Here is a 26,787-nt window from a genome sequence, read left to right as displayed (position 1 = left end):
GTGAGCCTCGTGTGTTTGTGGGGTGTCGTCGTCCTCAGGATTGGAGCGATAGCCTCCTCCCTCTGAGGGTCTTTCAAAACCTTCTTGATGCAACAGGTTAGGAAAGTGTCACCTGAGTCGAGGGGCTAAGGGTTTATATAGGGAAAAAAATTGCAAGCAGGGGCTTCCAAGCCTTAGTGTTCCATGATTGGGTATGTGGGTGAAGGAATGTTGACCTTTTACACTGGTGCATAGCATCTGTTCATACCACAAGAAGAGACCACACATCTAAAAGAGCATCTTGACCTGGGAACAACTCATGTTTTCTTAACACATCCTGCTATTGTGACCAACTTTTCCTGTTATTGAGAGCTGGCCACAACTGATCTATTTTCGATGGCTGGGAACACTTTGTGGTCTTTTCCTCAGAGTCCAAGGGTGGGGGCCCTGTCACTCCTAGGACAAGTAACTCAAAATGGAGTTTGAAAGGCAAAATGGTGTTTATCCTGCTACTTTGATCCTTCCCATTCATATGCTGATTTCTGTACCCAGAGATCTGGTTGCAGTCCAGACCTCTGTATGAATCCGTATTTTGTAAAGCATCATACTCTATCAGCTATTGAATAGGCTATAGCTTGGCAGGAGAAGAAAAGGTGAGACTTCTGTGCCCCGAGAAGGAAGGTCTCAGGTGGAAGGACAGGAGTTGCCATCAACCCACAAAGGAAGGAGGCCAGAACAAGTCTAAGATGGCAGGTAATGGGCCACGTGGCTGGAAAGGAGAATGTTGGGTTAGAATAGCTTAGAATCTGTCCAGGTATAGTGCTGGGAGGTATTAATATATATAAGGGTCTCCATTGATTATTCAGAGTTAAGCCTGGCATAAGAATGTCCTAGACTTTTACAGTTCCTACAAAGGTTAGGCCGATTCCACGACAATCTCTGTTTCCAAGAACTGGGCAATTCCAGGCAAGTCCAAGCCTCAGAAGCTGCGCTTCTCAGAGAGCTAGTATTTTTCCACCAGCCTCGGACAGCCCCTCCCATTCAGGAGGGAGTGCACCAATCTTGTCTGGCAGGGTTCCTGGAATGCCCAGACACCAGGGAGTCTGGTCCTCACAGCAGGACTATCTCAACCTTATCTAAAAGAATGCATTTCAAGGACCATCATGCTGCCCTGGTTTGTAGCAACCTAAAAAAAGGTCGATTGAGCTCACCAATGACCCACCCCACCCCGTATGCCCAATCTCCACCGCTGTAACCCACCCACTACGGTATGTAAAGAGAGATGGCGTCTTAAGGCAGATAAGAAAATTAAAAATTCCAGGGCATCTGGTACTGACTCACTCACCCGCCTTCCGAACGTGAGTAAACGAGTAACGGGCCCTACCCCTGTGATGTTTATCCAAGTCCTTATTGTATACTGCTCTAGTCATTGTGTCCTACAGTTAGAGTTCCGGGGAGCCTGAGCAAAGCCTATCCAGATGTTTATCAGGTGCAGGAGCATCATTAACTCTAACAAACACTTACCCCAAAAGGACAAAGAAGAGGCCTGCTTTGGGAACAATGAGGATGACCTGACCTTCCTCCGGTTTTAGTAATAGCTCTGTTCCAGGAACCAGGGGGCCATAAAACCTTTTGGCATCCCCTTATCTCCTAGAGCCATAAAACAATCCTATAACTTGCGGTGCATTCCCCTTTGACATCCCCCCATCCCCTGGTGCTCACAGCTGCCTTTAAATACTCTTTCTCCCAGCCTCTCGGGGTCGAACTCTACTGCCCCTGTGTGGGATATGAGTCTCGACCCCAGTGCACTGGTTCCTATCAATAAACCTCATGTGATTACAGCAAGGATGGTCTTGTGTGAGTTCTTGGGGGGGGGGTCGCGTCATCCCGAGACTTGAGTGAGGGTCTCCCCGCTCGGGGGATCTTTCAGTATAAAACTGTACTTGTAAGACTCTCAGAGAGAATCTTCCCTCAGGAGGGAGATCCTCAAGCCCAATGACCAGTCCGAGTCCACAGGCTGCAATCTGCAAGAGGATTTTTATTGATCAGGAAGCACAGGTATCTGTGGGCGTCCCAGTCAATTCGGCAGAACCAGGGACGGGTTTTTATAGGGTATTGGGGAGCAGAAGCAGGCTTACAGAAGCAGATGCATGGTTACAGGGATGTGATTGGTGGAGTAAATGAGGCATACGTGTATGTTACCTATTTTGGCTATAATCATAACAGTGAGTTAGCAAAAAGTACATGGTGGTCAGGGCTTCCGGGGGGTCAGGGACTTTTTCTTTTTCCTGCCAGGTGGCTCATGGAGCAATGCCCATAATTTAGTCTGGTTTCTACATTTTGTTTTCTTTTCTGGGTTATTTTGTCTAAATGTTGGGTCAGCTTGTCCCACAAGTCTTGGGACACATTTGAACTTCTTGAACTTTCCCACAAGGCTTATTTTAGTTCTAAGCCTGTGTATTTAAAACTTATTTTTCATTTTTATGTTTGAGGGCCTGGGGCTTGTACAATTCCCTTTCTGGGAGGGGGTCTTTCATTCCCCCACTTTCTTTTTTTGTCCTTGAGTGGAATCTTTTGCTCATTTATTTATCTACTTGGTTAAAGTACCTCAGTCGGTTGTTGTTCTACTAGTTGATACTGCTGTCTTAGCACGAAAGTTTGAATGACTGAAAGCCTATCTTTTATGAATTGTACTAATCTATTTAGGATGCAGGGTCCAAATAGGAGAATCAGGAGAAGGATTATTAAGGGTCCCATCAAAGTTGATAACAGAGTAGCAAACCATGGGGATCGATTAAACCACCCTTCAAACCATCCCTGTTGGGACTCAAACAGCTTTTGTCTATGGGCCAAGCGCTCACGGAGCTTGGCCATGTTGTCTTTTACTATTCCAGTATGGTCTGCATAAAAGCAACATTCTACTTTTAGAGCAGCGCATACCCCCCCCCCTCTCGGAGAAACATCATATCAAGCCCCCTTCTGTTTTGGAGGACCACCTCTGATAGAGATGTCAAAGACTTTTCTAAAGCACTTATAGATTCTTCGATTGCTTTCAAATCTGCATTCATAGCTGCTTGTAATTGACGGAAGTGGCCTGTTTCCATGAGGGCGGTAGTTCCTGTCCCTATACCTGCAGATACTCCTCCAAAAGTAATTCCCCCTAACAAAGCTAGAGTCAGAGTGAGGGGCTCTCTCTTGATCCGTGGTTGTCCCTCAAAATAGGAATACACATACTCAGGCTCATGATAGATTACTTTGGGCCAAATCTCTGTCAATACACAGTAATCAGATGTTTGGTTTAAGATAATGGCCGAAATGCACGAGGTTAGACCAGTATTGCAGGCCCAATAAGTGCCTGGTGGGGCAGCTAAATAATATTTTCCAGTGGGAGCTTTTCTTGTGACATTGCAGAGTGCCTGACGAGTGGGTGGCACAGTTCCTATACAGAGCCCCTGTCCTGTGACCTCGGGAAGTGTCAATCTATGGTTAAGACTAGCAGAACAGCTCTCCGGGACTGTAGTTTGGTTGGTGTAATTTCCTAAAACCGCTACTCCTTCATAATAAGGCGGGCTGGAGACTAGACATAGCCAGCATTCTTGAGTTCTAAATGGGTCTGAATAATTGAGAGTTAGATATGCACCCTTCACTAGATTGAGTAGCCGATCTCCTGTGCCTGGTGTGTGAGTGGTCGGAGCGGCGGAATCCCTACTTGTGAAGGAATGGGTCACTAGAGAGGTTTGAGTGAATCTAGGCAAATGGGCTGGAGCAGGGAACAAGGGGGTCTTTGATCCTTTAGGACTAGGTTAGGTCCTACTGCCGGGGCAATCCGATCTCGAACCAATTGGAGAGAAAACAACAGGCCCGGATGGGTCTGCCCAGGGGTATTGAGGTGGAGACCCCACCGTACCCCAGATTTCCAATCATGTTTCTTTCCTGCCTCAGTAAACCTCATTTGGATGTTAGATTCCCCAGCTGAGCCAGTAAAAGTCACGAGATCTCCCCCCTTGGCTTTCCAGGGCCCATTAGTATGAGTCTCGAATCCCCATTTAGCACAGTAAAAGGTTTCTGGCCCCCCACATTGGGCGGTTCTCTTTCCTCCCGGACAGACATACCAGCTAGAATGCCGGCAAGGGGGATAGGAATTGTGGGGAGATTTCTCGGTACGCCCCCATGAATCTTTAGCCAGCTGACATAAATCAAAGGTTAGAGTAGGCCACCAGGTGCCTAGGGAGTGAGCACCGTTGGCTAACACCTGTGTCCACCCTGTCTCCAAGTTGCCTATAACCCAGGAGAGGTTGACAACTTGGTGAGAGCTTGGTTGTCCACCAACCCCCTCCTCCCAGCACATACTCAGAGTGATTAGTGTCAGGAGTGTACGCGTGTGTATCACAGCTTTAGGGGGTTCTGGGTGTGTTGGGCCCTCCATGTCTGCGGTGCGGTGGCTTCCTCTGGTTGGGCTGCCTTGATGTGAGAAGAGTGGATCCACGCAGCGATTCCGTCCACCTTCAGGGCGGTTGGTGTCGTCAGGAGGACAGTGTAGGGTCCTTTCCACCGGGGCTCAAGATTCTTAGTCTGGTGTCTGCGTACCCATACGAGGTCCCCCACCTGGAACGGGTGTGGCACAGTCGGCTGGTCGAGCCTGTCCCGGTAGGCAGCAGCCAGGGGTCTCCAGATGTCTCTCTGCACGAGTTGCAAAGCTTGTAGATGGGTTTCTAGGGAAGGGCTATTAGCAAAATTAGCAATATTGGAATTAAAGAAATCAATAAATGGGGGTGGTGCCCCATATACTATCTCAAAGGGAGTCAACCCATGAGGGCCCGGCGTGTTCCGGGCCCTGTAAAGAACCAAGGGGAGGAGGGAAACCCAATCCTTTGAGCCAGTTGCAAGCGTAAGTTTGGATAAAGTCTCCTTAATTGTTCTATTCATACACTCTACCTGTCCTGAACTCTGGGGTCTGTATGCACAATGTAGTTTCCAATCAATCCCCAGTAATTTGGCCACCAACTGATTTACCCGGGAAATGAAAGCGGGCCCGTTGTCCGACCCCAGCACTTGAGGCATACCATACCTGGGAAAAATTTCTTCAAGGAGTTTCTTGGTGACTATCTTTGCAGTTTCATGTTTGGTGGGAAAGGCCTCGACCCATCCTGAAAATGTATCCACAAACACCAGCAGATACCTGTATCCGTACATACCTGGTCTGATTTCAGTAAAATCAATCTCCCAGTGGATGCCAGGACGATGTCCCCTGGGACGAGTCCCGATACCATTTTTCACTTTTCCTGGGTTAACTTGGGCACAAGCTTTACAGTTTTCAGTCACTTCTCGTAGGGCCTGACCCTGTCCCAGAAGGTGGAGACCTATTTCTTCTCGTTCCAGGAGAGTTCTCATCTTTTTGATTCCCAGGTGGGTTAACTTATGTAAGTGAGATATTAATTCAAAAGTCATTTTTGCAGGCATGACAATCGTTTCATTATAGACCCATCGTTTCAGTTGAGGAGAGTATACGGCCCCCATTTTCTTTAGGAGGTCTATGTCCTCTAAATCATACGGCCATGGGGAGACTTGCTCATGGTTATCTGCGCTGACAAAGTCAGGATCTGTACTTTCTCTGTGGCCTTTCAAGTCGAGATATCTGCCAACCGGTTTCCCCGAGCTTCTGGGCTCTGTCCCTTCTGGTGTCCTGGACAATGTATGATACTCAGTCCTTTTGGTAGAAATAGTGCCCTTAAGAGAGCTAAGACCTCAGCCTTATTTTTGATTTCTTTTCCTTCTGATGTAAGTAATCCCCGTCTTCGATAGATTTCACCATGAACATGTGCAGTAGCAAATGCATAACGGCTGTCAGTATATACATTTAGTCTCTTACCTTCTGCCATCTTGAGAGCCTGTGTCAGGGCGATGAGCTCGGCTCGTTGTGCCTGCAGGTAGGGCACTTGCCCAGATTACCTCATCTTTGGTGGTGATCGCAGCTCCGGCCTTCCGCTCCCCATCTGCCACATAACTGCAGCCATCTGTATACCAAGTGTGGTCAGCATTCGGGAGAGGCTGATCTGTTAGGTCTGGTCTGGTTCCATGTGTTTCTGCTAAAATCTGGAGGCAGTCATGTGGTTCGGCTTCTTCTGGTAAGGGGAGTAGGGTGGCCGGATTCAGAGCCACCACTGGGCCAAACTGGACCTTCTCTGTGTTTAGCAACAAGGCTTGGTAATGAGTCATGCAAGAATTAGAGAGCCAGCGGTCAGGAGGTTGTTTTATCAGGGCCTCTACCGCATGAGGCGCCAAGATAGTCAGAGGCTGTCCTAGGGTCAGCTTATTAGCATCCCTAGTCAGGAGAGCAATTGCTGCTACCATTCTCAGGCAAGGTGGCCATCCTGAGGCAACGGGGTCTAACTTCTTTGATAAATAGGCCACTGGTCGTTTCCAGGGCCCCAGTTTTTGTGTAAGAACCCCCTTTGCATAACCTTGCTTTTCATCTACAAATAGCTCAAAGGGCTTGGTAACATCTGGGAGGCCAAGGGCAGGGGAGGACAACAAGGCATGCTTGATGTTGTCAAAGGCCTCTTGTTGTTTCGATCCCCACTGAAAAAGCGTCCCTTGTTTAGTGAGTGGGTATAGGGGAGCAGCCATTTTGGCGTAACCCGGGATCCAGAGGCAACAAAATCCTGCCGTGCCTAAAAACTCTCTCAATTGACGGGGGCTCTTTGGAACCGGAATGCCAGCCACAGTTTGTTTTCGAGCTGAGGTCAACCACCTTTGCCCATCTTTCAGCTGATACCCCAAATAAGTGACTTGAGTTTGACATATTTGGGCCTTTTTCGCTGAGGCCCGATAGCCTAGGCGCCCCAGAGTCTGTAGGAGAGATTCTGTCCCCAAACGGCAGGCCCTTTCAGTGGCACCTGCCAAAAGCAGGTCATCAATGTATTGCAGGAATATAAGAGAGGGGTACTGGACTCGAAAATCAGCCAAATCCCGATGTAAAGCTTCATCAAACAGAGTGGGACTATTCTTAAATCCCTGTGGCAATCTAGTCCAGGTTAATTGACCCGAAAGTCCCAAATCCGGATCTTTCCATTCAAAAGCGAATAAAGGTTGACTTTCCGGGCTGAGCCGGAGACAGAAGAAAGCATCTTTCAGGTCCAAAACCGTGTACCAAGTATGTGTGGGGGGCAGAGTACTGAGTAAGTTGTAAGGGTTTGGGACAGTCAGATGGATGTCTTCTACCCTTTTATTGACCTCTCTTAAATCTTGTACTGGCCTGTAATCTCCAGTTCCCGGCTTTTTAACAGGTAGCAGGGGCGTATTCCATGGCAACCGGCAAGGGACTAGAATGCCCTGGTCCAGAAGCCTCCTGAAATGTGGTCTTATGCCCTGGTAGGCTTCCTATGACATGGGATACTGCTTTATAGAAACTGAAACTGCAGTGGCCTTTAGTTGAATAATTAGAGGGGGCTGCTGAAGCACTAGTCCCATTCCACCAGTCTCTGCCCAGGCTAGTGGGAACTTCGTGACCCAAAAGTCTATTTCTGTAGTTTGTGGTTTGTCATGCCCCAGTTCATATAGTCTATATTCGTCCTCTAATTGAAGGGTCAGAATTTGGAGAGGGGTCCCATGAGGGCCAGTTATCCGGGCCCCTCCTTCTTCAAAATGAATTTGTGCTTTTAGTTTGGTAAGCAAGTCATGGCCCAGCAGAGGATATGGACAATCCGGAACATGTAGGAAGGAATGAGTCACCTTACCAGTAGCCAACTGAACCCGGCGATCTGTAGTCCATCAGTATGTCTTGCCACCAGTGGCTCCTTGCACCCAGGCCATCCGGTCACTGAGCTGTCCATGAGCCCGGGTGAGGACTGAATGTTGAGCTCCAGTGTCTACCAGAAAGGTAACAGGCTGCCCCCCAACTTCAAGAGTTATCCTGGGCTCGGGGGGGGGGGCTCCTGGCCCTGACCTCCCTAGTCTTCATCTAGGGTCAAAAGGGAGGTCTTTAACTTCTTCCGGGGTCCACGGGAGTTTTTAGGGTTCTTAGGGCAATCCCTGGCCCAATGTCCTTTTTCCTTGCAGTAGGCACACTGATCTTTGTCCAGCTTCAGCCCCTTTCGAATTCCCTTTCTATCTCCCTTCCTTCCCTGACTCTGAACTACGGCGGCCAAAATCCGATTCAGCTCCTTGCTCCTTTTCCTCTCCCTCTCATCTTTCTCTCTACGTACTCTTTCCTCCTTCTCTTCCTGTGTCTCTCTCTTATTAAAAATCCTTTCTGCTTCCTTAAGCAAGTCCTTCAGTGTGTAACCCTGTAGGTTCTCCAATCTCTGTAACTTAGCCCTAATATCTGGCGCAGCCTGCCAGATGAAGGACATAGAGACACTCGTCATCTGCCCTGGGTCATCTGGATCATAGGTGTATACATGTGGTAGGCCTCTTTTAGTCTCTCTAAAAAAGCTGAGGGGGTCTCATCGGCCCCCTGTAATACCTGCTTCACCTGAGCCAAATTGGTAGGGCGCCGGGCAGCCCCTCAGAGACCCACTAAGAGCAACTGGCGTAGGTGTCCCCTACTGTCAACCGTATTGAAGTCCCAGTTCGGCCTTGTAAGTGGGAACGCATCATCAATTGCATCAGGCAGCTGAGTAGGACGCCCATCATCCCCCAGGATGTGCTTCCTGGCTTCCAGAAACACCCTTTGTTTTTCTTCCGAAGTCAAGAGAGCCTGTAAGAGCTGCTGACAATCATCCCAAGTGGGCTGATGTGTGAGTAAAACAGATTCTATTAGTTCAGTAAGGGCCACTGGGTCCTTGGAAAAAGGGGGGTTGTGCTGCTTCCAGTTATAGATGTCGGCCGCGGAGAAGGGCCAATACTGGGTCTGCCCTCCCGCTCCCTGTCTAAGGGGAAAGGCCTGAGAGGTTGAATCCGGTGCTGCTTCCCACTTATGGCGCAGTCTCCCTGCTATTGGGGAAAATGCTGCCTCAGACTGTGATTCAGCCTCTGGGGGGGCAGGCGGTCTTGCTTCTGCCTCCTGAGCCGAACTTGTAGAAACAGGATATGGAGGAGGTGCCTCAGATAGGAGATCTATAAGGGGAGAGTTAGAATCTTCCGGAAGCACCAGCTTGGGTTTGGATGTAGTTTTGGGAGATTCCTTCTTGGTAAGGAAAGGATAGAGAGAGGAAGGGGTTGAAAGAGGAACAAGTGGGGTCTTTCATACTAACGAATTGTTCGGGGTCTCCTCTCCTTGAGAAGTAGGCAGACTCCAGCTTGCTGGAATAATAATAATCCTCTTGCTATTGTTTCGATCTCAGGTCTCACGTCTCATTTTCGAGATTGTCCTGGTAATTTCAGGTCAACTGTTACTCTGACACCTGGCCTGAGGCAAGGACAATGAGTCAGCAGCAATTTCCAGACATCCTCAGTAACAGTCTCCAGACCTCCCAAGGAAGTTTCCAGCCCCTACCCCAGTATTGGAATGTCTGTAGAGATGGATCCAACAGATTAACATAGAGGTCACCTACCCGGGAATTCCCTAATGGGCTTTAAATCAGGCCTGCAAGCTCACTTGGTTGTCTATCTTGGTAATGGGAGACCCCAGCATGCAGGACTTCTGCAGAATAAAACACCCTTTATGTTTAGATACTATTTGAGTCTGAGGTATCATTCTTTGGTGAACCATGGACTCTTAACATTCCCTTTGTACATTGCTTGAATAGCTTCCTGCGAATTTTGTCCCTGTGTTGCTTAACAAACTTGTGCAATCCATCAGCTCATGCAGACTTCTTGATCCCAACTTCCAGTCTTCTTTTTTTCAGCCTTCCTAGTCTCCAACCTCTGACAGCTTACTGTTTCCCGATCCCTTTTACTGTGGGTTTTAAGGGTCAAAAGAAGTAGATACAGTGGGTGAGTCAGAAAAACTGGGTACGCCACCAACTGAATCAGTGGTTTTGAAAGGTAGAAGTTTTAAGGTTGCCTCCCTCCCCTAGACAAAGGTTCAGAGTAGAAGAAAAAAAAAACGGTTAGGCCCTGGGATTGTATGTTCCAGGAAGCTTCTCCTAGGACCATAGAATGGGTAATTACATCGGCTGGTTCGACAACTCCCAGGAACTAGCTGACCATAAAGTTAGATTAAAATCTTAGAGAACAATCTTGAGAAGCAGGAAGCTTCTCCCAGGAACTAGCGGACCATGAAGTTAAACAATCTTGAGAAGCAGGAAGCTTCTCCTTGTGATTCACTGGTATTCTCGACATTTTCCAATGACGCCCTCGCTACCCCCTTGGGTTGTGGTTTCTTCCTTTAAATTCCCCTTCTCTTAGCTACTGGTTGTCGAACTCCACTGCCCCTTCGTGGGATACGAATCTCAACCCCAGTGCATTGGTACCTATCGATAAACCTCATGTGATTATACCAAGGACTGTCTTGTGTGAATTCTTGGGGGGGTCGCGTCATCCCAAGACTTGAGTGAGGGTCTCCCCACACTGGGGGTCTTTCAGTTTAACCTGTTGATCTGTTGTGCTGGGAAAAAGGGAGACTAAGAACATAGAAAACTTATTTAGGTGAATCTAGGCAGATCTTTGTCAAGCCTAGTCTACAAAGCTAGTTCCAGACACCCAGAGAGAGAGAGAGAGAAAACCTGCCTCAAAACAAAAAACAAAGTATCAGACAAAAATTGTTACAAACCCCTTTTATTTTTTACTTTGGTTTTATTTTGAGACAAGGTCTTATTATGTAGCCCTGGCTGGCCCTAAACTCTCAATGTAGACAAGGCTATCCTAGAACTCACAGAAATCTACTTTCTTTTTCCTTCTGAGTGCTGGGATTGCTCATGAAGCATATCAAAAGGGTTTTTCTGGCTGAAGGGCATCTTGGCGGTCGGGAGGCCAGGAATATCACGAAGTCATAGCATGCAACAAATCTCACCTCACGCAAAAGATTTTTTGGGAGAAAAACAGAATGGTATCTGCCTCTGACTGGAGACAGCAGAGAGCTAGGTTAAGGGGAAGCCTTTTTATAGGGTTTTTTTAGAACATGTACAGAGAGCTAGTGGAAAAGTACAGAAAAGCCTGAGAATTGCTGGCCATGAACTATCTTTGGTCATGAATCCTGAGTCATGGGGGTGGCGATTTCCAAATCTAGAAGATCAAAGTCAGGCCAGGAGCAGGGTATTCTTGGTCTTTTTGCCTACATACACCCTGCCTGCTTTACTTATTACTAGTGTATGTGGAATTGAAATAAACCGACAAAGAACAGCGCAGACAACCATACTGATTAAGCCAATTGAAAGCATGTGAGTCCTTCATTAGCTGGTGATGATGCTTCCATGTCTCTTGGTGCCAAAACTCAGGGGTTCAGCCTACAAGGCAAAAATTACAAAGGTCATACGGTAAGGCCCAGACCCCCTTGATCAGTGGTATTTATTTTGAGATACCCCCGAGTGAGACACCAAGACTCAGACTGATGCAAAAGCAAGAGGTTTATTTTCCATCACGACAAGATCCACCCTCAAGTAGTCCTTCAAGGTGAGTGACTAGAAGGAGATCCCAAATGACTATAACAAGCAGTTTTTATACTTTTTAGGGGTATAGGTTACATCAGCTGGGTTACAGTTTAAACTTATTGGCTAAGCATATTGATCTTTAAGTCTATTGGCTAGCAAGCATGTGTAGATTATGACATGCATTGGAATTCTACCTGGGACCAGAGGGTCAGGCAACTATCAGTCAATACATTCTGTGGTTTTTTTTTTTTAAAGAATGTTCTTGCTCCTCTGGAGAATTGTGGGTGGAGAACGGAACTTGGCCTAGCCTTGACCAGAGGCAGGTGGGTGTAAGGCTGGCGAAAACCCCTAGGGTCCTTCAATACCTCACAGCAAAGTTAGATGAGAGTCAGAATAGCCTTGAAATGTTTGTTTCTGGAAGAACAAAGTAATTGTTTCAGAAATAACGTGACAGTTACGTTTGACTCATACGTTTTCCAGTTATCTTCATTTATGTTAAGTTTGTGGAAACATTGATTATTCTGATTAGCACATCTGGACCATGGTCAAGGTCAGGAAAACCTCAAGTGTGTTGCAGCACATGTGACTGTTTGGGGAGAGGGTTGATTCTAGAGCACCGAGGGGTCAATGTAAACAAATGGACTCAGGAAATGATGGCATTCCTCAGTCACACCAGCCAGTGTTGGAGTGTGTTTGGATACATGAAGGCTTTTAAGTATCTGTAACCTCCTTCCATCTTGAACTACAGGGGTCAAACAGGTCAGCAGGCTTTCAAAACCATCTTTCTTGATCCTTTAAATCTTTTTCCCAAATAAGCATTCTAACAAATGATAATCATTGTAGGCAAATGTAGAACCATAGTGGCTGACAGCTATAAGTCATTACTCCTCATTTGATGTTATAAGCCCAACTCCTGGCCCTCAGGATCCTACAGCCACTGAGTATGTAGATGAAGTGTCTTCCAACACCCCGCCCTGGCCAATTGTACACAACCACAAGGACCTTTTCCCAGAGACCCTGGCCACCTTCCTATCTAATAAATAAGCCAGTTCTCTGTAGCTGCTCCTGGGTGTTTCTTTTTTGTTTACTGCCCATGAACTCACTGCCAAATGAGATCCTACTGTGCCCTCTGCCTGTACCTGGCTTCCACAGACAGAAATACAGTTATCATATTCTGAGAGAGAGGGATCGAGGGAAAGTTGAACCCCTGATGGAGAGTGGAATCTTTTTATAGTGAAGATAGATTACTTTAACTTTTTATTTTGAGACAATGTCTCACTATGTAACCCTGGCTAGCCAGGAACTCCCTATATAGGGTAGGCTAGACTTGTGTCCAAGGCCATTTGGAGTTGTTTGAATAGAAAATAGGTGTGAAGCTCCCTACTTTGTTATGCAGTAAATTTTATAACCCCATTTGCCCTTCCTCAGACGGGGAAATGAGGTGAGGGGCCGGAAGTCATCAAAGAGTTGGCTTTATTTTATCATGAGCCACTGGGTCAGGCTCCAAAAAGTTAGGAGTGCGATTGTTTAAAAGATTGGGGGGCAGAGTTGGAGAGATGGCTCAGTGGTTAAGAGCATTGACTGCTCTTCGAGAGGTCCTGAGTTCAAATCCCAGCAACCACCTTCTGTAATGAGATCTGATGCTCTTGTCTGCTGTGTATGAAGATAACTACAGTGTACTTATATATAATAAGCCAAAAAAAAAAAAGATTGGGGGAATTTGCTCTTATTTTTAGGACATTTGCTTTGAGACTTCATCTCTCTAAATTATGTGTTTAATATTTGCATCCACTATTGGGAGGTGGTACAACCACGGAAGGGAACATCTTGTCAGAGGAAGTGACTCATGGCGTTGGGGCAGCATTCCTTTAAAGTGCATGCCTTGTCCCTGGTCCCTTCCTATTACTTGTTTTCTGTCAGAAGCTTCCATTCGCATAACTGTCTTGTCATAGACACAGGGACAGTGCTGGAGACAGTACAACAGAGACCTTAAAGAATCAAGTTGTGATCTAGCCTAGTGGCCAAGACTTTAATTTTGTCTACTCTGGAGGCTGAGGTAAGATCACATGTTCATGGTCAGCCTGGATAACTAAGACAACAGCTCAATATTTATATTTATTTATTTATTTATTCATTTATTTATTTCTATGTTTATGTATTTATTTATAAGAGGACTGGGGACCTGGCCAAGTGGTAGAGCCTTTGCCCAGCATTTTCAAGGTCTTTAGGGGTCAAACAACAAGAAATTAAATTTTCCAAGGAAATTTCATCTGTGGGTAAGAGAATCCTGAAGCAAACTGCCAGAGAAGGGCAGAAAAGGATTCTGATAACTTATTTCAAAGCTAAGGCTACATACCTGCACGTCCTGTCTTTTTTGCTTTGTCTTGTCAATCTACTGTAATAATGACATAGGAGAATGAAAGATCTCAGGTGTGGGTTCAAGAAGGACACTGAGATGGACTGTTCACCATAAGATTATTAGAAAAATTATTAATGCTATGGACAAATAGACAACAGCATGGCAGGGGCTCTAAAGAGAGGACTTAGGCACACATGGTAGATTTCTGATATGCAAGTGGTCTTAGCCTGAACTTGTAGCTAGGCTCTCACAGTCTCAGGTAGGAAGACAGGGAAGAAGTGCGGAACAGAACTGTGCTCCACTCCCACCCAACGTTTCCTTTACTGTAAATACACTTTCCAAGATAAGAAATTTGGGCACCTGGTAGTCTGTTAGCTGAAGAGTCACAGACTCCTGTCAGAGCTACTACAGGGGCTCTAGCTGGAATAGAAATCTGGTCTGGATTGTAGCCTTTCATTCCTAAAGATAGAAACTGATGGGATTGGGGATTTAGCTCAGTGGTAGAGCGCTTGCCTAGGAAGCGCAAGGTCCTGGGTTCAGTCCCCAGCTCCGAAAAAAAGAACCAAAAAAAAAAAAAAAAGATAGAAACTGACAAAAACAAAACAGAAACAGCAGCAGCAGCAGCAGAAACAACAACAGCAGCATCCAATTCTGGTCTGTCCTGGTTGGCCTCGTTACCTAGAAACAGCTTAGAGAAGAAACCTCTACCCAGAGATTGCCTAGATCAGATTGACCTGTGGCCATGTCTGTGGGGGATTGTCTGGATAACAAGTTGATGCAGGAGTGCCCACTGTGGGCAGCACTTTCCTAGGCTGTATGAGAAGCTAAGGCTAATCATAAGCTTGTGATTGAGCAAGAAAGTGCTCCAGCAAAGTGTTCCTCGAAGGTTTCTTCTTCAAGTTCCTGCTTGTCTTGAGCCTGATTGATGTGAATGATGTGGTTTGAAAATGTAAGAAAAACACATTCTTCCCCTGGTTACGTTTAGTCAGTGGTTTATCACAGCAGGGGAACCAGAACATGGCCCAAATTATAGACAACCCCCTTTTTCTTTACTAATTCCTGTCTCCAGGGTTTTGGTAAAGCACCAGACAAGTTTCACAGCCTGTAAAACCACACAAACTGCGCAGCAACCCCTCTGTTACTGGAAGCTAAAATAAATCTTTATTCTTTTTAAGCTGACAATGTTGGGTAGTTTGCTATAGCAATATAGAGTTAACTAGTATCCAAAGAACAAATTTATCTGAAGAAAGAAAATTATGTCTAATAAAGTATACAACCTCAGAGAATACGAGTTTATCCATTAGTTAAAAGGTGTAGTTAAAAATAGTGAAAGACCCAGAAAACACGCACTGATTTGCATAAAACTATAGAGCAGGCTTGTCGAGGTAAGCCCTGCGCATGGGATGAACATTCTGGGACAGAACTTGATGCTCAGCGAGGATCTTCTGTATTTTGTCCGCGTAGACTTGGTTCGCGGCCAGCCCTGCTTCAAATTCTTGGCGTTCCTCTTCCTTTTCTGCTTCTCGGGCCTGCTGCTGGTAGGCAATTTGCATCCGAAGTTGATTCCTATACTCCTCAGCCAAAGCGCAGCGCCTAATGTTTCAAAGATAACAAAGTATAACATTAAAGATTAACATTTGGTTTTATTTATACCATTATCATGAAGTATACTGTGTCTACTTAGCGTTTCCATTAATATGGGCATGTAACTATCGCTTTGAGACCGAGAACTGGGATTGTTAGGGCCTGTGACAGTTCTGTCTTTTAATATTTTAAGGAACTTCGGTGCTGGAGAGATGGCTCAGAGGTCAAGAGCACTGACTACTCTTTTGGAGTCTCCAAGTTCAGTCCCCAGCACCCAAGTTATAGGTTACAGCCATCTGTAGCTCCAGTTCCAAGGGTTCCAATATCCTCTTCTGGCTTGAGGTCACCAGGTGCATGTGTGGTACTGGCAAAAAAATATGCATATAGAATAAAGATAAATACTTTTAATAATAAATAAAAAAGGCAACTCCAGTTAGTTGTTCCATACTGGTACTGATAGAATGATTGTGGCACTATCTTAAACCAAAACCCTGATCCGAAGAGCATGCATAGACAACTCTTTAAGACACTCTTAACGGTCTCATTCACAGCTCTGTAGCAGAACGCCTGCTGTGGTCTCCCCTTGTTCTCTGACCCCCATCTCTAATGGATCATGTAGACTTTCTCCTCCAGTCTCCCTTCCTCCCATTCATCCCATAATCCCAGCCCCACCCACAAGCAGCCACTCCCTAGGAACATGCTGTCAGACCAGCCAGGGAAGCAGGTTGGCTAACCGCAGACTTCTACATCCCCCTCCGCTCCTTCAAATCCAAGCCCCTGGTCTCATCACCAGCTATGTCGCAGAACACCTGCTGCAACCCTACTCCTCAGCCCCCATCTCCATTGGCCCACACAGATCTCAAATTATAATCTTCCCAAACCCAGATGCATAAACACACAAGAGCCAAGAAAATATGTCCCCGCCAGAACTCAAGAGCTACTACAGTTGGCCTGGAGAAATGCAGCATGGCTGCAAACCCAAGACAAGGGCCTTAACATCACCCTTTTGAATAAGATAGAGCTCCTTAAAGAAGAAATGAATAAATCCTTTCAAGAAATCCAGGAAAACACAGACAAACAACAAAAGAAAACGAACAAACCAGGTCAAGACCTCAAAGTGGAAGTAGTATTAATAAAGAAATCCAAACTGAAGGAAGTCTGGAAATGAAAACCATAGGAACTTGAATGGGATGAGGAAGCAAGCCTCATTAAAAGAATATGTGGAAGAACAAAAACCCTCAGGTATTGAAAACATGATAGGAGAAATGGATACTTCAGTCAAAGAAATATTATATCTATAAAACTCTCTCCTGGCACAAAACACCCAGGAAATCTGGGACCAAATGTAAGAATAATAGAAATAGAGAAAGGAGGAGAAACTCAGGTCAAAGGCATAAAAAATATTTTCGACAAAATCATAGAAGAATTTTCCTAATCTAAAGAAAGAGCTGCCTATCAAGGTAAAAGAGGCATACAGGGGGTTGGGTATTTAGCTCAGTGGTAGAGCGCTTGCCTAGCAAGCGCAAGGCCCTGGGTTTGGTCCCCAGCTCTGGGGTGGGAGGGGGGGGAAGCATACAGAACACCAACTAGGCTGGATCAGAAAAGAAATTCTTGTGGTGCATAATAAACAAAACTGTAAATACACAGAATACAGAAAGAACATTAAAAGCTGCAACAGAAAAAGACCTAAAAGCAGACCTATTAGAAAAATCCCTGACTTATGAACAGAGTCTCTAGAAACCAGAAGGACCTGGAAAAATTTCCTACAGACTCTAGGAAACCACAGATGACAGTCCAGATTATTATACCCCAAAAATCAATCATAATAGATGGGGCAAAAGACATTTCATGACAAAATAAAATCTAAGCAATATATGCCTTCAAATCCAGCACTACAGAAGGCATTAAAAGGAAAATTCCAACCTAAGAGGTTTACCATACCCAAGAAAACACAGATAGTAAATAATCCCAGACCAGCAAATCAAAACAGTGGAAACATACATACACAACAACAACAACAACAACAACAACAACAAAATAATGGGAACCAACAAACACTGTTAGTTGATCACTATCAATACCTGGGGTCATGATTCCTCAATAAAAAGACACAGACTAACAGAATAGATGTGAAAACAGGTTCCATTCTACTTCTGTATGCAAGAAACACACTTTAACATCGAAGATAGTACTTTAGGGTAAAAAGATAGAAAAAGATATCCCAAGCAAATGGACCTAAGAAACAAGTTGGTGTAACCACTTTAATATCTAACAAAATACTCATTAAATTAAAACTAATCATAAGAGAAAGAGAAGGATACTATGTACTCCCAAAGGAAAATTCCACCAAGAGGACATTGCAATTCTTAATGTATATGTACCAAACACAAGGCCACCAAAGTTCATTAACAACAAAACAAAACAAAACAAAAAAATACAAAAACAAACAAACAACCTACAGCTTGAATCACATATTGACCCTCACCAATTGATAGAGACTTTCATACCCCACTCTTGACAATAGACAGGCTATCCAGACAAAAATGAGGCAGAAATGCTGGAGCTAACTGACATTATAAACCAAATGTACCTAAAAGATTTTTACAGAACATTTCTCCCAATCACAAAGAAACATACATTCTTCTCAGCTCTTCATGGCACTTTTCCCAAAACTGGCCACATATTCAGTCACAAAGCAAGTCTTGAAAACAAAAACAAAAATCAAAACCATTGAAGTAATGCCCTGCATCCTTGTCTGACCATCATGGATTAAAAAGACATGAACAGGGGTTGGGGATTTGGCTCAGTGGTAGAGCGCTTGCCTAGCAAGCGCAAGGCCCTGGGTTCAGTCCCCAGCTCCGAAAAAAAAAAAAAAGACATGAACAACAGAAATACCAACTTACAAACTCATGGAAACTGAACAGGTCTCTACTGAATGAAAAATGGGTCAAGAAAAAAAAATTTAAAGACTTTCTAGAATTGAATGAAGGTAAATTCTTTACATGCACAAATGAATGGGACTCAAGGCAGTTCTTTTTTTTTTTTTTTATCAGTTACTACTGTACTTTATTGTGTTCAACCAAATCACCATGTTACAAAAATAGCAAGCTGCCATAATAAAAAATAAGGCTCCTCTATCCAGCACCAGATAGCATCATTTTACTTTCAAGCCTAGAAATTGCACACTTGTATATAAACCAACCGAAGATGAGGATTGAGAGTTCATCTTGGTGGATTTTTCCTTTGATGAATATGAAGTGTCCTTCCTTATCTTTTTTGATGACTTTTAATTGAAAATTGATTTTATTTGATATTAGAATGGCTACTCCAGCTTGCTTCTTCTGACCATTTGCTTGGAAAGTTGTTTTCCAGCCTTTCACTCTGAGGTAGTGTCTGTCTTTGTCTCTGAGGTGTGTTTCCTGTAGGCAGCAGAATGCAGGGTCCTCATTGCGTATCCAGTTTGTTAATCTATGTCTTTTTATTGGGGAGTTGAGGCCATTGATGTTGAGAGATATTAAGAAATAGTGATTATTGCTTCCTGTTATATTCATATTTGGATGTGAGGTTATGTTTGTGTGCTTTTCTTCTCTTTGTTTTGTTGCCAAGACGATTAGTTTCTTGCTTCTTCTAGGGTATAGCTTGCCTCCTTATGTTGGGCTTTACCCTTTATTATCCTTTGTAGTGCTGGATTTGTAGAAAGATATTGTGTAAATTTGGTTTTGTCATGGAATATCTTGGTTTCTCCATCTATGGTAATTGAGAGTTTTGCAGGATACAGTAACCTGGGCTGGCATTTGTGTTCTCTTAGGGTCTGTATGACATCAGTCCAGGATCTTCTGGCCTTCATAGTTTCTGGCGAAAAGTCTGGTGTGATTCTGATAGGTCTGCCTTTATATGTTACTTGACCTTTTTCCCTTACTGCTTTTAATATTCTTTCTTTATTTTGTGCATCTGGTGTTTTGACAATTATGTGACGGGAGGTGTTTCTTTTCTGGTCCAATCTATTTGGAGTTCTGTAGGCTTCTTGTATGCCTATGGGTATCTCTTTTGTTAGGTTAGGGAAGTTTTCTTCTATGATTTTGTTGAAGATATTTACTGGTCCTTTGAGCTGGGAGTCTTCACTCTCTTCTCTACCTATTATCCTTAGGTTTGATCTTCTCATTGAGTCCTGGATTTCCTGTATGTTTTGGACTAGTAGCTTTTTCTGCTTTACATTATCTTTGACAGTTGAGTCAATGATTTCTATGGAATCTTCTGCTCCCGAGATTCTCTCTTCCATCTCTTGTATTCTGTTGGTGAAGCTTGTATCTACTGCTCCTTGTCTTTTCTTCTGATTTTCTATGTCCAGGGTTGTTTCCATGTGTTCTTTCTTGATTGCTTCTATTTCCATTTTTAATTCCTTCAACTGTTTGATTGTGTTTTCCTGGAATTCTTTCAGGGATTTTTGCGATTCCTCTCTGTAGGCTTCTACTTGTTCTCTAAGGGAGTTCTTTATGTCTTTCTTGAAGTCCTCCAGCATCATTATCAAATATGATTTTGAAACTAGATCTTGCTTTTCTGGTGTGTTTGGATATTCCGTGTTTGTTTTGGAGGGAGAATTGGGCTCCGATGATGCCATGTAGTCTTGGTTTTTGTTGCTTGGGTTCCTGCGCTTGCCTCTCGCCATCAGATTATCTCTAGTGTTACTTTGTTCTGCTATTTCTGACCGTGGCTAGACTGTCCTATAAGCCTGTGTGTCAGGAGTGCTGTAGACCTGTTTTCCTGTTTTCTTTCAGCCAGTTATGGGGACAGAGTGTTCTGCTTTCGGGCGTGTAGTTTTTCCTCTCTACAGGTCTTCAGCTGTTCCTGTGGGCCTGTGTCTTGAGTTCACCAGGCAGGTTTCCTTCAGGGGAAAAGTTGGTCCCACCTGTGGTTCCAAGGCTCAAGTTTGCTCGTGGGGTACTGCCTAAGTCCTCTCCGCTGTGGCAGCAACCGGGAAGATCTGCGCCGCTCTTTCCGGGAGCCTCCGCACACCAGGGCTCCAGATGACGCCTGGTGTTCTCCTCTGGCGTCTGGACGTGCACAGAGTGCAGCCTCCACTGGTCTCCCAGGCATGTCTGCCTCTCTGAAGGTTCAGCTCTCCCTCCCACGGGATCTGGGTACAGAAACTGTTTATCCGGTCTGTTTCCTTCAGGTTCTGGCGGTGCCTCAGGCGCAGGGGTCGTGCCGCTCCTGGGCCCTCCCCCACGGGAACCCAGAGGCCTTATACAGTTTCCTCTTGGGCCAGGGATGTGGGCAGAGGTGGGCAGTGTTGGTGGTCTCCTCCGCTCTGCAGCCTCAGGAGTGCCCACCTGATCAGGTGGTGAGGTCTCTCTCCCACGGGGTTTGGGAGCAGAGAGCTGCTGCGGGCCGGGATCCGCGGGTCTCAAGGCAGTTCTAAAAAGAAAGTTAATAGCACTAAGGACCTACATTTAAATAAAAAATGGAGGCCCAAATCCCGTAGGGGAGAGAGCCCTTGGTCTTGCCAAGGTTGGACCCCCAGTGCAGGGAATATGGGGGAGGCAATAAGGGGGATGTATAAGGGGGAATACCGGTATGGGGGAGGGGGAGGGGAGGGAATAGGGGCTTATGGACAGGAAACCAGGAAGGGGAATAACCTTTGAAATGTAAGTAAAGAAATATATAAGAAGCAGGGGAAGAGGGAGGAGGCATGGAAGAGGGGTGAAAGGGGAAAGCATTTGAAATGTAAATACATAAAATATCCAAGAAAAATAAAATAAAAAAATAAAACAAAGATGGAGAAATCGCATACTAGTAACTTAACAGCATACCTAAGAGCTCTAGAACAAAAAGAAAAAAAAATCAACCCAAAAGGAGTAGCAGGCAAGAAATAATGAAACTAAGGGCTGAAGGCAATAATCTAGAAATAAACAATGATAACAAAACAAAACAACAACAACACAATACAAATAATCGAGGAAACAAAAAGTTGGTTCTTTGAAAATAATAGATAAGATTAATAAAGGGTTATCCAAATTGACTAAAAGGCAGAGAAAGGGTATCCAAATTGACAAAATTAAAGATAAAAGGAGGCCCATTAAGAGACACCAAAGAAATGCAGAGAATGGATAATGAAACACCTGTACTTGAGAAAATTGGAAAATCTAAAAGAAATAATTTTTTTGATAAATACCACTTCCCAAAGTTAAATCAAGATTAGATAAACAATTTTAAACAGACCTATAATCCTCAGTGAAATAGAAGCAATAATTAAAAGTTAAAAAAAAAAAAAAAAAAAAAACAAAGCACCCAGGGCCAAATAGTTTCAGCACAGAATTTTACCAGACTTTCAAAGAGTTGATACCACCACCCCTAAAATTATTCCAACAAATAGACATTGAAGCAACACTGCCCAGTTCATTTTACTAAGCGTGGTAACCCTAATACTCAAGTCACATAAAGATCCAACAAAGAAAGAATTACAGACAATTTCCCTCATGAACGTTTGCAATACTTGTAAACAGAATCCAAGAACTCACCCAAGAAATCATCCACTGTGATCAAGTGGGCTTCATCCCAGAGATGCAGGATGGTTAAATATACATAAATCAATAATTGCAGTCCACTATATAAACTAAAAGACGAAAACCACATGATCATCTTCTTAGATGCAGAAAATGCCTTTGAGAAAAATCCAGCACCCCTTCATGATGAAAGTCATAGAGAGATTAGGGATATAAGGGAAATTATCTCAGCATAATAAAGGCAGTTTACAGCAAACCCAGAGCAACAATTTAAATGGAAACTGGAAACAATTCCATTAGTTTCAAGAACAAGACAGGGTTATCTACTCTCTCTATACCTATTCAATATAATACTTGAAGTTTTAGCTAGAACAATGAGATAACTGGAGGAGACTAAAGGGATATGAATTGCAAAGGAAAAAAGTCAAACTACCCCTATTTGCAGATGATACAACAGAATACCAAAGAAACTCCTATGGCTGATAAATACTTTCAGCAAAATATCTTGATACACAATTAACTCACAAAATTAAGTTCCTTTCCTATATACGAATGGCAAATTGAGAAAGAAACCAGGGAAATATCACCTTTTACAATAGTCTTAAAAATATAAACTATCTTGTGGTAACACTAACTAAACAAGCAAAAGATTTGTATGATCAAACTTTAAGACTTTAAAGAAAGAAGTTGAAGATATCACAGAAGATGAAAAAATGCTTATGAATCTGTAGGTTTGGTATAGTAAAAATGATCGTGCTATCAAAATCCATCTATAGATTCAATGCAATTCCCATCAAAATTCTACCGCAACCCTTCATAGACCTTGAAAGGACAATTTCCCCTTCATCTGGAAACACAAAAACCCAGGGAAGACAAAGCAAAACTGTATAATAAAAAAACTCCTAGAGGTATACTATCCCTAGTCTCAAATTGTACCACAGAGCTATAGTACTAACACAAAAACAAATATGGTATTTGCACTGATTAATGGAAATGCCTACACAACCTATGAACACTTGATTTTTTTAAATAAACAAACCAGAAATACACATTGCAATGATGGCCAGTGTAAGTGTGTGGAGGCCAGCTGTGGTTTCCCATCCTCTGGAACAGGCGAGATCTGCAGGATCCTAGTCCTGCCATAAGTGAGTATGGATGGAGGGCTGGGTTGGCAAAGGCCTTCCACGAGGATTTTAGTGTTATAGCTCTTTTAGACAATATCCAATGAAACAGCTCTCTTAGATAATTTTCAATGAAACAGCGTGTGTGCATATACTTCATTCACGGAGAACAAAGGCTATATATGAACCTTGGAGAGAGGAAGCGGTTCTTCTCAGGGTGAAGTTTCATTGGTTGGAGTTTACAGTTCTGTGAATGCCTCATTCATATGGAGAGGCATTCTAGGAATCCCAGGCACCTGCTGGGCAGATTCTTATAGGAAAAGAGGAAGTTGAACTTGTAGGTTTGCCACAGAGTATGTGATATTCCTCAGGTAGAAGATTTGGGGCTGGGCTCCCCAGATCAGGCAGAAAAAAGGAAGCCCTACTAAGAAAAGGGAGTCCCCCATTTTGTGCTGGGCTCAGAGCAGCTATCTGGGCACGGTAAGCTACAACCTTAGTAGTGAAGTAAAACGGGCCAGCATCTTCAACAAATGGTACTGGTGAAACTGGGTGTCTGAATGTAGAATCCAAATAGATCCATACTTACAACTCTGCATAAAACTCAACTCTAAATGGATCAAAGACCTCAATGTAGGGAGTGGTTCTGATGCTAAAGTCTGATTCAATTGATCAGAGGACAGAGTTCACCATGTGTTGGAGAGATGAGAACCTGACAACCATGTGAGATCTCAAAATGGAGTGGCCACACAGGCTGCTTCTACAGGTAGGTGGTCAGAGGGGTTTAGCGACTGAGGTTTAGGGCAGGTGGAGAAATTGGCAAGGGCAAGCTTTTCTAGGCTGGAGACAGTAGTACCCAGCAATTGTGCCAGAAGGCAAATTGAAATTGAAAAACTGTGTGTGTGTGTGTGTGTGTGTGTGTGTGTGTGTGTGTGTGTGTGTGTCTTTTATCCGAGGACTTAAGGGAAGCTGGGAGGGGGCTGGTAGCTCAGTCATTTCCCAGAGCAAAGGCAGGCAGGTAGAGCATAAAACTACACACAACACCTCAACATAAAACCAAACACACTGAACCAGATATAAGAGAATGTGAAGATTAGCTTTCAACTCATCAGCACAGGAAAAGACTTTCTGAACAGAACACTATTAGCACAAGCACCAAGATCAACAATTAATAAATAGTGCCAAGTTCTGCGTGGCTGTGGAGGGGATGGTGTGACACAGTTCCCACCCCTGGAGTACAGACATCAGGGTGTGGGCCTCCGAGAGTGTTCAGGGTTGCTGGGCATAAGGCTTGTTTATATAATAATGTATATAATTTCATGTTCTTCCTCTAGGAAGGCCCTCCCTGTTAAGGTTAATGATAATTAGAAATAGCATGAACCTGGGAGGGGAAAATGTGTTCCTCAGGAAAATGGTAAATTCTTTGATCTTCATAACAGTTCTTAAGGCTGTGGGAAAGAACTCTGAAAATATGAGTACACGAGTATATAATTTCTCAACTACGTAAAATATAAAAATGCAATATAAATTGTATGAGGGACTTCATTGACTTAAAAGCACAGAGACATCTATACTAATGAGCCAGATGGTCAGAAAGATATTAAGGAAGGAGATGAAGAGATTTGGGGAGTAGTGGTTGTAGGGCAAGGTCCCACCTAGCAAAATTTATTGTTTATACTTACGTAAGCAGGCTGATTTCTGAGTTCAAGATCAGCCTGGGACAGAGCAAGTTCAGGCTCAGGCATGGTAAGAGTGGTGATCTCAGAGCCGGACCCCACCCAGCTAGCTTATTGTCTGTGCTTACAAAGGCAGGCAGATCTCATTTTCTATGTTTCTGTTTTTTGGGTTTTTTTGGGGGGGGAAGGGGTTGGAGGTTTTATTTGTTTTTGCTGTTGTTTTTTTAAATGTACTCGCTGTCTTTTCTCAATCAGGGAATAAGGACACACCATGTTGATTCATGGGATAATCAAAAAGGAATCTGGGGTAATGACTGAATTGGTATGCAAATAAAAGACTAGCCTTTGGTGTACAAGAGCTGACCTATCCAGATGCCTGTTGGGCGAGCCATCTTGAACAGAAGATATAGCTGTCAGCTTGTACCCATAATTGATTTTTAGTTGTTCTTTTCACTGATCCAAAACACCCTTTCCTCAGGAAAATATTAACCAAAACTGATGGTGCAGCATATCATGACAGGGACTGCCTACAGCAGGCTGGAATAGAAACATCTCAGAAGCCTGCAGCAGCTCCTTATTAAAAAAAAAAAAAAAAAAAAGGATGGTGTCTGGGACCCTGAGAAGCAGGAGACATATCCCTTCCAGGGGACCTGCCCTCAGAAATAAGGGACTTTCTGCAGTAGGCTGGAATGGAGACATTTCATTAGCCCTCGGCAGCTCTTTGTAAAAATAAAAAAAAATAAAAAAATAAAAAGGTTGTCCCCATTTCTCCTAATCTTACCCTTGGACAATGGTACATCAGACTTCATTTTGGCTTTGGTGTGCACAATTACTCTATTATATCTGACTTTCCTACTCTCTTCTTCTGCTCTGGTAAATTCTGTAAAACTAGATGTTCCTTGATGCAATGATTCTTAGACAATTAAAATTGAGGCAGAGGGGTACAGCACAGCACAGTCCTAATGGCCCAGGGGCATGCTTGCCTTCTCATCTTGGAAACAATGTAATAACTGCACAATAGCAGATTAATGTTTGGCTTGCAAAGTAAGTTTGAAGAAATGATGTTTAGAAATAGTAGAAAATGAAACAGAGCCATGTACTGCTAGAGTCATACAGGGTCCATTACCAGAAAGTGAAGGAATTTTCTAGAATTATGAAAAAGCATTTGTACAAGAGATACAATCATGGAATAACGGAACACAAATATGGAATACTTTAATTAGGAAAGGGAAAAACTATGAAAGTTATGAGTTTTGTACAACATTTGAGAGTAGTTCCTGGGGTTGGGGATTTAGCTCAGTGGTAGAGCGCTTGCCTAGCAAGCGCAAGGCCCTGGGTTCGATCCCCAGCTCCGAAAAAAAAAAAAAAAAAGAGTAGTTCCTGGTTTCCCTTTTATATGTATGGAAAAGAAAGTATAGAACACATAAAATTATATACTAGCAAAACTAAGTCAAAACACTGGGACTCCAAGGAGAGTCATTGTGTGCAATGTGCAGAAGCAGAAAGCTAGCAGAACCACTGAGTTAAGGGTTAACTTGATTCTTTCTGGCCACTGCCATGGCCTTGCCCATGTCATTTATCATTAGAGCTTCACAGGAAAATGCATGTAGCTGACCTTGGGGCTCTGAGCTCTGAAGTATAATAAGTCAAAAATTAAAGTTTAAATAATGATAAGTTTGCAATTATTATTATTTTGGCCACAGGCCTGGGAATAGGAGAAGCTTGAAACTTTGAGGAACAATTGCAATTCTTAATTATGGGATGTGGTTATTCTTTTGAATTTAATTTGGCAGTGGTTATACAATGTCTTCTTCTTCTTTTTTTTTTTTTTTTTTTACCTGCTTTTGGAGTAACAATAAAAGACTGGAGCAAGTTAAAGGAGAGGGGGAGTGTATGTGAGGAGAGTGTGTGTGGTGTGTGTATGTGTGGAAAAAGAACACACAGAGTGAGTGTGTGTGAGAGAGAGGAAGTGAACGAGAGAGCACAACCTCCATTGAGGAGGGAGCAAAACTGTGTGCAGCTTCAAGCCGAGAGAGAGAGAGAGAGAGAGAGAGAGAGAGAGAGAGAGAGAGAGAGAGAGAGAGACTTTAAGCCTTG

At 43.8% G+C, this 26,787-nt stretch overlaps 1 protein-coding gene across 2 annotated transcripts in view; it reads right to left on the bottom strand.

The window, feature by feature from the left end:
- Positions 1-14,947: 14,947 nt before the first annotated feature.
- The window catches only part of Cfap53 (cilia and flagella associated protein 53), a 67,358-nt gene continuing 55,518 nt past the window's right edge, over positions 14,948-26,787 (bottom strand). For both annotated transcript variants that reach the window (NM_001432462.1, NM_001432463.1), the window contains 1 exon segment: positions 14,948-15,402. In NM_001432462.1, the coding sequence (NP_001419391.1) occupies positions 15,174-15,402 (229 nt within the window). In that variant the 3' untranslated portion in view covers positions 14,948-15,173.

This window comes from Rattus norvegicus, chromosome 18, assembly GCF_021556685.1.
Source record: "Rattus norvegicus strain SHRSP/BbbUtx chromosome 18, alternate assembly SHRSP_T2T, whole genome shotgun sequence".
NCBI classification, from domain to species: domain Eukaryota; kingdom Metazoa; phylum Chordata; class Mammalia; order Rodentia; family Muridae; genus Rattus; species Rattus norvegicus.
Note: the sequence above shows the minus strand (reverse complement) of the source record. Positions and strands in the feature narration are given on the sequence as shown.